Below are 13,377 nucleotides of genomic sequence, written 5' to 3' on the forward strand. Positions count from 1 at the left end.
ACATCTATCCCTTACCCACATTCCTCCTCTGCTGCTGTGGTCCATTTAAGCGCAGTTTAAAAGAGAGAGTTCATCGTTAGTTCAAACTAAAGCTTTTTAGACCCACAATGATGGGGGACAATACTGAAAAATTCCTTTTCCTGGAAGTTTATGTGGCTTTAAACCAGAATATGCTCAAGATGTCATTGCTGTCATGTTCTTCTCTGTTACCTCATTTAAAAAAAACCTTTACTTTAAATATGATGTCATTAAAGATTTAGCAAATATAGATGGGTAATAGTTTGGGTTAAACAAAGCGCAACGCTTCAATGGGTTAAACGCTATTAGGAACAATCGCCTTGTTCCTTCAAATGGAAACCTGTCAAGTCAACTCCTGCCTGAGTTTGCATGAACTGTTCAGTCCAGCTGAGGTGTCGTTGCATCTGAAAGGGCATCAAAGATGCAAATGGCCTTTCTTCATTACTGCAGAGAAAAGGCAGCATGTTTGATTTGAGAGGAACGACGTGCAAATGGCTGGAATGTGACACGAGTGCTCATTGGAATTCCTGTGTTGTGTATTGAATAACAGCAGCAGCATTTATAACATAAGGGTAAACCTAAAACATCTGATGTAAATGAGAAGCTTTGGGCAGAAACACTCGTGCAGACGGTGGTGAGGAGCGCACAGCTGCAGGAGGTTGGTAATCAGGCCCACTTCTGCCTGCTCCTCCTGGGGTTTACACCTTTGGCTCTTGGAGAGCCCAGGGTTCCTCTAAAAATAACCTGACTGTGAGTTCATCGGGAAGATTGTCCAAATATCAGCCACTGAAATGTTGTCTAAAGCAGAGAAGAGCCTCTGGTGAGAGTGGTGTGAGGATTCCAGGGTGGGGGTGTCCTCAGAGCTTCACACTCAACAAAAGAACTCTGGCTAAAGCTGTGCAGGTTTCTGTTGATCTGTTTGCTCTTAGTTGTTTGTCAGTCTGCTGTCTGATGCTGCGTCTTTGCTAATGCTCTAGACTTCTGATTGACTTACAACAAACAATTAGGCTGAAACTAAATGGGTTATTCTTTAATTGATTCCTGTTAAATGTGATGGATCGAGGTTGGGATTTATAGATTAAATGATCTTTGCTTCCCCTTCATCTTAGACCAAACGGTGGCGTTAGAGAGACTTTTGAAGCCATGTTGATGAACTTTTGAAGAGGGACTGTTGCTGTGATCTGTAGCTCCGCCTCCATCAATAACGGCTCATCGAGGCATCAATCGCTCCTCATCAACCTGCAGCTCCACCCTCTGATGTCCTATTGTCCCATCAGGAGTTCTATCCACGGACAACACATTCACCTCAGCACTCGGCCTGCTGGTGAACACACTCCTCCGTGTGAGTGTGAGTGTGTGTGAGGGAGAGTTGACTCTTGGGGTTCTGTGTCGAGCTTGAAGGTCCAGAGCAGGATGGAGACGTTTGGGACTCTGTGTGCTCCAGTCGGCAGCTCCCAGCAGCGTCTCTTCAGGAAGAGCAGCACCTACCTGGCTAAGATCGCCGTGGTGCTGCAGTGTGCTCCAGAGAAGATGCTGACCTTTCCTCAGGTACGGTGGCAAGTTCTCTTCATGTGAGTTTCCCTGTGAGGAGCCCGGCTCTAATTTAAAGCTGCTGCCTTCCAGTTGATGGACCATCTGATGCCAATCATGTCTGAAAACAGAAGATCTTTTGAGAACAACATCAGAGTCTGTTTGTCCACCAACAAGTGTTTTGTCAAGGTGACATTCGATCTCTGGCTCTTTCATATTTCACGTGCTTTGAGTGTCTTGATGGAGGAACTTCACATCTGCCGTCTTTCTCAGATTCCAGTGGTTCCAGATTCACTGGACAGCAAAAGAAAATACTGGAAACTGGACTCCAGCCAGATCACAGCGAAGATGGCGCGGCGCCACTTTAAAGGAATCCTGCAGCTCTTCCCTGAGCTGGCCTCCAAGGTGGAAGCGGAGAACAGGAGCAGGACGTTGGGGGGCCAGGGGAGCCTTAAAGCCCCTGAAGCAGCAGCAGCAGCAGCGCGCAGAGTTCAGAACCGACGTGAGGTGAAGTTCAGTGGGCCGTTCTCCATCGAATCCCTCCTGAAGAGAGACGGTCCGTCCGCTCGCACCTCCAGATCTTCTCCTCTGTCAGGAGCGCAGGTCAGATCGGAGCAGCAGCCTGGCTTTGGTCCACACAGGAGCTTCAGCTGGGACTCTGGAGAGCCTCTCCTCCTTCACAGGCCATCTGGTCATGCCCCCGTCTGCTCAGCAGGGGGCAGCACACACCAAGGACTTGCTGGTGATCAAGCCAAGAAGATACTCACAGGGGCCTCGTGGCCTTTTTCCAGCAGAACCAGTGCTGCTCCTCATTTCACCAGTGCCCACAGCAGCTACATTAGATACACCCTTCCAGCATTTACCCACGATGCTTTGCATTTTTGTTTGTGAGAGTTCATTTTCCTGCTACAGTCGCACTTCTCCGTGTTTGTTTTTGAATAGATGCACCTGAACCACACTCTTAGTGGGTTTCAGACGTTTTAATTGACATGCTTTAGAACACGATTTTTATTTTATTTTTTAAAAAAAAGGGGTGTTTCTTTTGTGTTCGGCATGAGCGCCGCCTGTCATTTTACAACACAACTGTGATGTAATATTGTGAAAACTTTGAACAATAAACGGCGGACTACATCGTTCAACCCTGCTCTTGTTTGCCCACATGGTTCCTCCTAATCTCACCTATAAATGTGCTGGAGCAGAACGTGGACTTCAAACTCAGGTGGCGAAACGTGCAGGTTGACTGACCAGACAGACAAGGTTAAACTGAACAAATAGGTGAAATCTGCAACAAAATGGACTGGACCTGAGTAAGGAAAACCTGGGGAGGGGGGGGGGACAGATGTGCAACAGATGCCAGGTATAGAGAGAACACCAACATTGCCATCTGTGACACGTATGTTCAGGAGTTAACGTATAATCTGTCCATGGGCATCTTCAGATGTCCTCATATGAAGCTCTGGGCTGCTCTACCTTCACGTCTTGATGGAGCTCTGGTAGTAATATGCAAGTTCATGTGAAATAAATGGAGATAATGGTTTAGAGCAGGGAGGCTTAATGCATTGACGGCATAAAGTGTTGTCAGAATTTAGCATTGTCAGGGTAATTTCCTATTGACATCAGGAATTCATGCAGATAACATCAGATCGTGTGAGACAAACTGGGCGGGTGGGGCAGAGGGGGGGTTGACACGGAGGCAGAGGTGCTGGGTGAGCTCAGCATTTGGCGATCCAGGCCCACGACATACTTCCACCATGTGGGATTACGGAGGGACGACCTAGATTGAAAGGCGGCCCTCTTGACCTCCGTGGTTTCTCTCTCTTCCCCTCTGCTGACTTCCCAACAGAGATTACAGTCAGCAGGTTTGGCAGCCAGCATGGCCGAGCATGTGACCGGGGGTGGGGGTGAATTTTCTGCTTTTCTTATTATGCTCCGCCGTGTTTTGCACAGTGTGGTTATTCTCCAGAGCTGCTTCGTCAGGCCACAATGGAACTGAAACTCCCTTCGGGCATTTCTCAGTGCAGGCGCAGATGCAGTTCCAAGATCTTTAAATCCGAAGCTCGTCTGCCTGCCTGTGTTTATTTTTAAGGATTAACTTCAGTTGCTGGTTTACTGGCTGAGTAAACTGGTTTAAACTTTAATCCCCCACCCATAGACACACTTTGCCTTGTGCACAAGATCCCCATCACATTTGCTTTCTGTTGTTGCTCTGTGAGCTTTATTTCCATATGTGTGCCGTTTCTTACCTTTTACTAATCTCTGCCCCGGTTCAGTAACTTGAGGTCACTCGCAGAGTCATGTTTAAATGCTGTTTCTGCCACTGTTCCGAGCAATTGAGCTCCTGAAGTCCCTCCTGACTGACTCTGACCTCTCCCACTGTATCCGTATTTTGTCTGTGTGTGTGTGTGTGCACGTCTACACGTTTCAACTTAATCCCAGACAGTTGTTAGCAGCTTGTTTACAGTGGAATAGCGCGGGAGTTTGTTGTTGCACAAAGGACAAAAGTGCTAATATTAGCTCATCCATTTCCTCCCCGTTGAGAGTTACATCTTTGGAGTGGCTGAAAATAAGTTAATGGAAAAGCCCCAAGCTTTGCCAAGTACTATTACAAATGACTGACCCATGTGACTTAAACTAACACAGAATTCCACGAATATGTGTGAAGTAATGGTTATCAGTGCTGAGCATCTATGAAAGCAATATTTTAATCCGGGCTATTAAATATTCATCAATTTTACGTTGCAAAAAAACAACCGAGAGATAATAAATACACACAGTGCTTACTGAGGTGAATATGGAACGTGTTTTCTTTTCCCTAAAAATGCAGAGGAATAGTACTTCCTGACATCCAGGTCTTCGGTTTAAGGAACATTCAGTATCGTTAAGTCCTTAACAAGTCTCACTGACCTAACCCTTTCTAAGGAGATCAACCCCGAGCTGACGACCATCCACCATTCTCTGCTCAGTCACGTCTCACTCGTCCTCCTCGTCGTCGTCGCTCCCGGCACCGCGCAGCTCCACCCACAACGTGTCACTTAAATCCCCCACGTCACACAAGCATTGACAGTGTACAAGTATGTTCAGTTTTTTCGACCCTGTTTATCTTCTTTTAAGCTTTGTTGTCTTTAGGTTGGTTTACGCATTGCCACACAACCGGAGCATCTTCTTTTCGGCACTTATCTGCACCTAGCAATTATAGCGCAAACGTTGCGTCCGTCGGGACTGGAAACGTGTGTTTAACGGCGACTGCAGCAACATGTTTCCCGTCTCACCCACGCTGCACCGTCGTTGTAGCTGGCAAGTAAAGTATGAAGAAAAACAGACATATATGCAGTAAACATTTTAAAATGCTATTTAAAACCAATGACCAGTGACGCTTTGACCTATGAGTCCTATTTCAGGAGTGCCTTTGATTTACAACAGCAATATTATGGGATTATTACCTGCCTTTAAGGTGAGATAGGATTGTTTTTCATTACCTTGGGCTCAGTAATGGATGATTAACAATGGTGCCATTTAGGTCAGGAATCATTGTGCTGTCCACCTTTTGCCCAAACATGCAGTCAATTATTAAAAGCAGGGTAACGAGCATGACTCCAAGAGCCATGTTAATCACCGTGTGTGTTTTGACAACATGGATTTTCCATCCACAGTTGTTCATGGTCCAGAGGTTTATTGCTGATATATTTGGATCCATTTAAAGGTTAAAAAAAAAAAACAGAGCAAAAGTGGGCGGTTATAAGTGATTTTATCTTCAGTTTGCATCTAATTTGTCCATTCCAGGCTGCTATATGGCATCAAGTAGCATTATTATATTTTATTGGGGCTGATAAATTAAAGGAAAAATCCAGATTGATCCAATTGCATTGTTAATTAGAGTTTTTTTAAATTAAAAGTTCCACTTAATGGCGAGCATTTGATTAAGAACGACCACTCTATGCAATGGGATGTTTGAAAGGCTGAGTACAAACAAAATGTTTTGATATCTGGGTATAATATCTCTTTTATAGTGCATGTGTTAAGTGTACATATTACCTTCTGTCATGAGTCTTTTGGTCCAGAAAAAGGAAACACAATTAATAATGAATGGGAATCAACAATGGAATGTATCCACAATAAACCTGTGTTTCACTATCTTAATCATTTCACAGCCTTTATTTATATGAATATCCTCCTGATTTAGTGATGAAGGGATTCCTGGTGTTGGTTGGATAGAAGTTTTCTTCACTTATATAATATACCAAAAATGAAACAAACTCACCCCTCCTGGATAGAAGAAATAAGCCCACTCAAATATGAACACACACACACACACACACACACACACACACACACACACACATCCTTGCATTTCAAATTCTGTGGGTATTTTCCTAGACATATTGCTTAGTTCCCTGCCTGAACCATCCCTTCTAACCCCCACCCCCAGCCCAATTTTAACCTAAATTCTAAATTCAGCTTTAAATGTCTTATTCCTCAAACTGTCCTTTTTTAAGGTGGAAGTAGTGGCTGCCTGTTGAAGCATACACAGAGTCAATGCCCTCCCCCACTGGGCAAGTCAGACCACAACCTGGAGCAAATACATTCCCAGTACAACCCCCCTGTTCCCCAGAGAGTGAACTACCTGAGCAACTTCTTCACCCCTCCACTCCACCCCTTCAGTCAGCTCCCCTCCCCCATCCCAGTGCCTCTCCACCCAGGCAGCGCAACAGGAATCCACCAGCTCCAGCCACCCCCCACCCTGTCGCCTCTCCCTCAACATTGTCTCGCACCAACCCCTGCCCAGCCCCCCCTTCTCTTCTCACAGTTGACCAGGTGAGGGGACAACTTTGGTCCGGATGGTCAAAAATGGCAGGATTTCTTTATGTTTCTGCCTTTTGCCGCCACGAAAACGGTGCCCCAAACGCCTGAATACACAACCTTTGGAAACTGTGCTCAACACTGCAAAAAATTGAAGACGTTATTGATTTTATCTCCGTGTAAACACTGTTTCAGTGGAAACAGAACTCACACAACTTTCAGATAAAGGTAACAACAACAGAAGCTATGGTGGACTACTGGGTGTTATCGCTCCTCGCACAAAATGTGGATTTGCTGCATCAATACTCTGACCAGCATAGAGGCATTTGGTATATTCACTAAACGTCAGGTTGAACATGGCACATCAGTGGCCTGGCCTCCTTGCTACAGCATTTTCCGTTGTCATCGCAATCCGTGTGAATGTGCATTGGTTTCAAACCATCTCTGTGTGAACACAGAGCGGTTTTAGAAATGCAAAGGGAATCATTTACGGTGAGAGCACTGTTGTGTAAATGTGACCTGAAGAAGCTCCAGCACTGGAAGGCAGCAGGACCAGACAGGGTGTGTCACCAGCTACACAAAACCTGAGCTGCTGCACTAGGGGAGCAGCTTCAACGGGTTTTCAACCTGAGCCAGCAACTCGAGAGATTGCCCACACTCTGAAAGCCATCATGCATTATTCCAGTTCAAAAGAAGAACCTGTCCAGAGAACTGAATGGCATCCAGCCTGTGGCACTCACACCTGGTGAAAATCTTTGAGCAGCTCTTCGTCAGCCTCCTCAGGCCTCAGGTAGAGCACGATGAGAACACTTTACAGTTTGCTGATGACACCATCCTCTACCTCCCACAACAAGCCCATTTGTGTCTGGATAACACATCAGAATGCAAGTAGACTCCTGCCTGGTGGCTTGGAGTTCCAGTGACCTCATGGACAATCCGTCAGAGCGAAGGACATCACCTCAAAGACTAAGGTACTTAGTTTCAGGAGACAATCCCAGTCCCGGAACTCTTCTGTTGGTAGCAGACAAGGTGGATTTCCTGTGGACCTCTAAATATCTTGGCCTGTGGCTGGACAACAGCTGAACTGGTCAAGCAACATCAAGTAGGTCTACAATGCTCAGAGCAAGATGTTCTTCCTGAGAAGGCTGTGGTCCTTCAACATCTGCAGGAAGCTCCTGTCGACGCTTCATCAGTCTATGGTCACCAGTGTTCTTTCCGGTGCTGTGGTGTGCTAGGGTGGAAGCACATCTAAGGCAGACCTCCAGTTTTTAAAAGCTGATCAGGTGGGCTGGCTTGCTGGTCGGGCGAACTCTTTTGTCCCTAGTTCCATCAAAACATGCATGTCTACTGCAGAAGTTCCTGGTAAATGCTGGGGCAGGAACTTTACAGGAACCAATCCTCTCACTTGGCCCTCTTGATGGTTATGTCTCCAATGTGGGGTAGTTTCACTGGCAGCGCAATCGTGCAGCAATTTAGACCCTAACATATAATTTCCTACAGGTTCTTGAAGGGTGCAGTTACGGAGCCACACTACCTTTGTTGTTAAGCTGTATCTGTGTACATATCAATGTGTTCATAAATATCAAGTAAAAAGCACAGGTTGTGCTGTGATAATTATTATATATATACTTTGTATAAATACAAAGCAAGAAGGCCAAAGCTAGGTGCTTTTCTTGCTTTTGGGTTCGTGTACATGGTGGAACGAGAGGAGAAGCAGGGGTCTATGTGTTCCTCTTCTTCTGGGTTCATCAACACATCAATCTCTATGTTTAACCGGCATCGAGGGAGCCTCAAGACCGACTCGGCAGGATCTGAAACCCTACCCTGGAACAGGGTCTCAGGTAGGCTCTGTAAAAGTTCTTTTAAATAATCTTTTGGGGGAGATTCTTGTAGGGGAAACATGCACCAATGGCCCCGGCCCCGTAAAATCACTCCACCGTTACCCAAATGGAAGCAAGCTAAAACTGTTAAACTCCTCTTTTGGGGAGGAGGAGGGTGAACAGAGCATCAGAAGAACGATGGGACTGAAGGACCGTCTGACCTACAGACCAGCTGGACTCATGACTACAGTAAACAATAACCATGTGCAAAAACGCAACCATCTATCTATCTATCTATCTATCTATCTATCTATCTATCTATCTATCTATCTATCTATCTCTATCTATCTATCTATCTATCTATCTATCTATCTATCTATCTATCTATCTATCTATCTATCTATCTATCTCTATCTATCTATCTATCTATCATTGTGAGGACAAGCTAAATGGTCCCACTTTGCTAGTAGAATGAATATTTTGGTACTTAGTATGTAGCAACAAAAGCACACACACATGCACACACACACACACACACACACACACACACGTACACACACACGCGCACACACACACGCATGCACACACACATGCATGCACATACTAGCAGGGAACAAAGGGAATACAACTGTCCTTTGACAAAGCTAATTAACAACAGAAATCCTGCTTTTCTCTCTTTTAAAAACATTCCAGCAGGCAGATTCCTTCTGACACCCCGGCGATCTGAACACTCCAATTACTTGATACAAACCGTCTTGTTCATGGAGATCTTGGGGGATCATGGAGAAGCAGCAGTGCAACAGCTGGGGCTGCTTTCAAGCTTTCTCCACTCTTGCACGTTCTCCAGCAGGTTGTTTGTTTTCAACACCTGAGCTCCCATTCCAGCAGTTTTTTTGCTCTATTTTTCTGCCGGGTTCGGTCCTGACCCTTTAGTCTCCCCCCACCAGCTGACATCCTGTCATCATGATCTCACACATTTTCCTCAGGAATCAAAACAGTTCCACCTTTATCTGCGCAAGCCGTCCTTCCGCTGCTGGAATGTGTGTCACCCCTCCCACAACCGCATGCAGAAAAATAATACTGGAATTTGCACATAAATAACACTAAAGATAAGCAAGCATGCATTCTCCTGACAACCATGGGACGACCATGCGTATAAAACAGTGAAAGTACAGGCTGTCTGCAGCTCTAGGAGGGAAAGTTAGCTTACAACTCAATTTATCAAACTACCTGACTCACAAAGTTCCCTCTCGGATCCTACGTGGGGCCTCGGGTGGCATAAAGAAGCAACAATGCGTATCCTATTATCTCTCAACTGTCTGTAAAGATTTGCGTTTGTTAACTTAGATGCTGTGAATACATAAATAGACACACAAGTCTTGTGACTTTGTGAAACAGAGGTTTGTGTACGCCTTGTCAGCCTTTAATAATTACACACACTCGGGTTGCCATGAGAGCGTGTCAGCTGTCAGCCAGCGTTGTGTGACTCTGAAATTGTGCCACTAATAACGATAACTTTTAACATAACACGAACTGAGAACCATTCTGATTAGCACGACTGAAAATGATTCCTAGATTACTCGATCCGCTTCGATGGCGGCGGGGGACTCAAAGTTGGTTTAACCTTTGTCTCCAAGAGCGTTAGACAAACAGAGCAAGTTGTTAAGTTTTTTACTGTTTAATGGGGACTGTAATATATAAGCCAGCATGGTCACTCAGTAACTACCTTATCACCCTTAAGAGAAAAGAGGACATTCTTATCGGAGTTAGTGACTTTACTGAATATAGGTCAGGCTGGCGAGGTCTTCACAGCGACACCAAAGAGGAGCTTGAGCTATCAGTGGTGCTAAAAGCACTTTACAACAAAATAAAAATCGTGAATTGCAAGTCTCACATTGTTAAATGTCTGGAGGTTTTTTTACCCATTCAGATCAGATCTCTATCAGCCAAGTTGTACATTTATTGCCAACATAACATTGCTATCTATCATTGACAAGGTCGAAATGAAATTTCATTTTCAGTTTGGGAATAACTCAGAGATCATTTGGGAAAAAAAACAGCCAATTTATTTGGGGACAAAATGTTCTAATCTCAAACAGTTTACAATAATTTCAGGATCATTTGTCATGTTGAGATTATTATGGACTGCAAACAAAGTTGTTGTTTCTCATTTCTACAATCAAACAATACAATACGTAGGTAGCTGTTTTGGATTCAAGCTAATTAGCTTGTTTTTTTTTACTGTTTAAAGTGTAACTAAAGGTTATAGGTATTATCTCCAACACACACACACCTCACTTTAATATTCCTGGCCGAATTGGGCCACACAAACGCAGCGATTAACAATCTTTGACGAGGGTACAAGTCCTGTTGTTTGTTTTTCCGACATCTTGTTAAGTTTTATGACTGAAGTTGAAATATCGTCATTTGTGGCGGCTCTCTCATTGCACTGCAAAGCCTTTTGAGGCATGCCTCTGAGCGTTAGTCAAGAATTTACGTCACATTCCTGACTTTTCAGGACGTGACTCTACACACGTTGACTCATGAGCCACTTTTGTTACACATGCATTGCATCACTGTGAAATCCACCTACATAGGAGGAGGCGTAAGGTGTGTTCTCAGAGGAGAACAGACATTCATAATTAAACTGGAAATTTATTTCCCCTCACATGAGTGCTGTCGATGGGACAAGACTTGAACATTGGAGTCACAGTCTGTCATCTATCATCTGTCCCGAGTGTGGTGAACTTAGGTATCAAACACATTTTACCTCGATGACCTCTGTTAACATGCAGCTGGAGATGTTTTCATCTAATTCCACTACTGTTGGGATAAGACTAGCAGGGCCAGAACAGCTTACGCTGTCAAACCTGCTTTATTGAAGGCAGTGATAACAACAAAGACATTGCTATCTTAAATGCACAAACAAGAACCACCGCAAGCTTATTCAACCTCGATTGCTTACAGTTGAGCTTCAGTTGTTTGTGACTGCCTCTGGCCAAACACCTCTAAATGTTCGGTCCTCTTGTATCTTTCGTATCCCCTCCTGCTCTGATTGACTTAAACGACTTGTATCAAATGTGTGTTTGTTCAAAATTAAGGAGCATGGGGTGAAAAAATTCCCTGTCAGGTGATTTCAGCCAGTCAGCCATTGTCTTGTTGTGTTCTGGGCTTTAGACTTTCTGACACAGCATGGAATATGAATAGGGTACTTCCAGTATTCACACACATTACTGGTCACTAAATTAGCACCTCCAAAGATGCTCCATCTGATTACTATAATCTCTCCTATCTCTGTGTAAACTATCTTTAAGTAGTGATGGAGAACAGAGGTCAGAATACGCAGCAGTACAGGGTTGGTCCCTGAACATCTGTCCTTGTTTCACCTTTACTTTCGGAATTCTGCCGGCTGTTCCTACACACAATGCCATCAAACTGGGGAAAGTCCATTTCTTTTATCAAGCAGAGATACTCTGCAACCTACATATACCCACACACTCACACACTTGTACTTCTATCTTTGTGAGGATTCTCATGGACATATTACCCAGCTCCCTACCCTAAAACTCAATTCAACCTTAAAATCCGGTCTTTACCCAGTTGTGAGGACCAGCCAAAATGTCCTCATTTCCTAAAAATGTCCTGACTTTGCTGGTACACAATATGCAGCAAGTACAGAACACATGCACACACACTGACTGAAGGGATGTTATCTGAACATTTCCAAGATTTTCAGGCCTGACATGAAATAAGCCTGCTGATTATATTTTTCCACCCAAAGCGCCTATTGTCCAGGGTGTTTCTATTGAGGGCCTCACATTACAGGCCCACAGAGCGGCTATTGTATCTTGACAAGGACCTTTCACACGCTTACTGCCGCTACTCGCGCTTATTGGCAGATTCACAGTGAAGCAGTCAGATCCTTACAGGTGTGGAAATTTCCATGAGGAATTCCTGGAGACGATGGACGCAATAAGACCGAGGTGAATCCCATCCAGTTCAGTCACAGCCAGAAGATACCAATGCATGCTCACGCGCTTAGATCCGCACTCAACTGCGATTTCAAACAGTTGCCAAAGCAACAAAGGGGCCATTCAGGACCAAGCATGACTGCAGATGGGCCAATTTATGCAGCAGATTGTTGCAAGTTTCTTGTTTTCTCTCATGTTGAGGAAAATCCCCCCTATGAACATTGCATCAAGGAGAAGCTGGTGTTTGGTTTGACTCCTGGGGCCCCGTTTACACTACAACAAAAATGACCGAGGTTTTGTTGCATTTGCGCCTTTCGTTTACACGAAAACAGTGCCCGGAGTGCCTGAATCCGCACATTTGGGTCTCCGGAGTGAAAGGTTTTGAAAATGTTGTTATATTTGTGTAAACAGGGCGTGACATTTTCAGTGACAACGGTGACACGCGGCACATTACTCTTACAAATAAAGGTAACATGATGAAACCCTACAAACAGATGTTTTCCTACAAACATCGCCAACTACTGGCCTGGCATGCTCGCTACGGTGTTTTCAGCCGTTATTGCTGAGACGCGTGACGGTGCATCGTTTTGACACAGTCCTTGTGTGAACACAGAGCGTTTTTGAAAGGGCACTTTTCCATTTTTGCTAGCAATGTTTTTGCGTAAACGTTGCCTTGAGGAAGAGTTGTAGGATCCATGATGAAGAGTGGCTGCCATTTGTGCACGTCTCCTCATGGTGTCAAAACAAGCACACAAGCTGAGCTTTAAACAAACCCCCCATCCCTAAATTCTTCCCAAGACCCAGAACAAACATTTACCACATTGCCAAAACACCACCACCAAAGAATGCTGACTTTACACTGTTGACTTTTGCTGAAGTTTTAAAGTCCTGACCCATATAGTAAATACATCATGTAGTATATACTGTGCTACATATACTTAACATATATATAATTTGTTTTAACAGATCTGTTGCATGAACAACTTTTTTACTTAAACTTGTATCTCTGTGACAATGAGTACTTTTCTCCAGTACATCTTTAGATTCTGAGCTCCTTTTGACAGAACTATAGAGCTGATAAACAACAAAAATTAGACTTGTAGATTAAAAAACCAAAAGTCCAGAAACACTATCTGTGGTTGGGTCGATGTTACATCACAGGGGCGGGAAGGACGTCCAGGAAGACGTCGCAGCCATAAATCACCGTGCTCCTCGCGCAACTTCTGGAAACCTGCCTTGTC

General features: G+C 44.5%; 1 protein-coding gene across 3 annotated transcripts; it reads left to right on the forward strand.

Moving 5' to 3' along the window:
* The first annotated feature begins 631 nt into the window (after positions 1-631).
* On the forward strand, positions 632-2,687 carry LOC130517987 (forkhead box protein C1-B-like). 3 transcript variants are annotated; one of them, XM_057020255.1, is made up of 4 exons: positions 632-768; positions 1,296-1,566; positions 1,642-1,737; positions 1,822-2,687. In XM_057020255.1, exons 2-4 carry the CDS (start codon positions 1,432-1,434, stop codon positions 2,437-2,439), a joined length of 849 nt encoding a protein of 282 aa, XP_056876235.1. In that variant the 5' UTR covers positions 632-768; positions 1,296-1,431; the 3' UTR covers positions 2,440-2,687. The 3 variants fall into 3 exon arrangements, with proteins under 3 accessions (XP_056876235.1, XP_056876236.1, XP_056876234.1); XM_057020256.1 differs by having other exon boundaries at positions 683-921; XM_057020254.1 differs by having other exon boundaries at positions 683-838.
* The last annotated feature ends 10,690 nt before the right edge of the window (positions 2,688-13,377 follow it).

The sequence above is a fragment of the Takifugu flavidus genome, chromosome 21 (genome assembly GCF_003711565.1).
Source record: "Takifugu flavidus isolate HTHZ2018 chromosome 21, ASM371156v2, whole genome shotgun sequence".
NCBI classification, from domain to species: domain Eukaryota; kingdom Metazoa; phylum Chordata; class Actinopteri; order Tetraodontiformes; family Tetraodontidae; genus Takifugu; species Takifugu flavidus.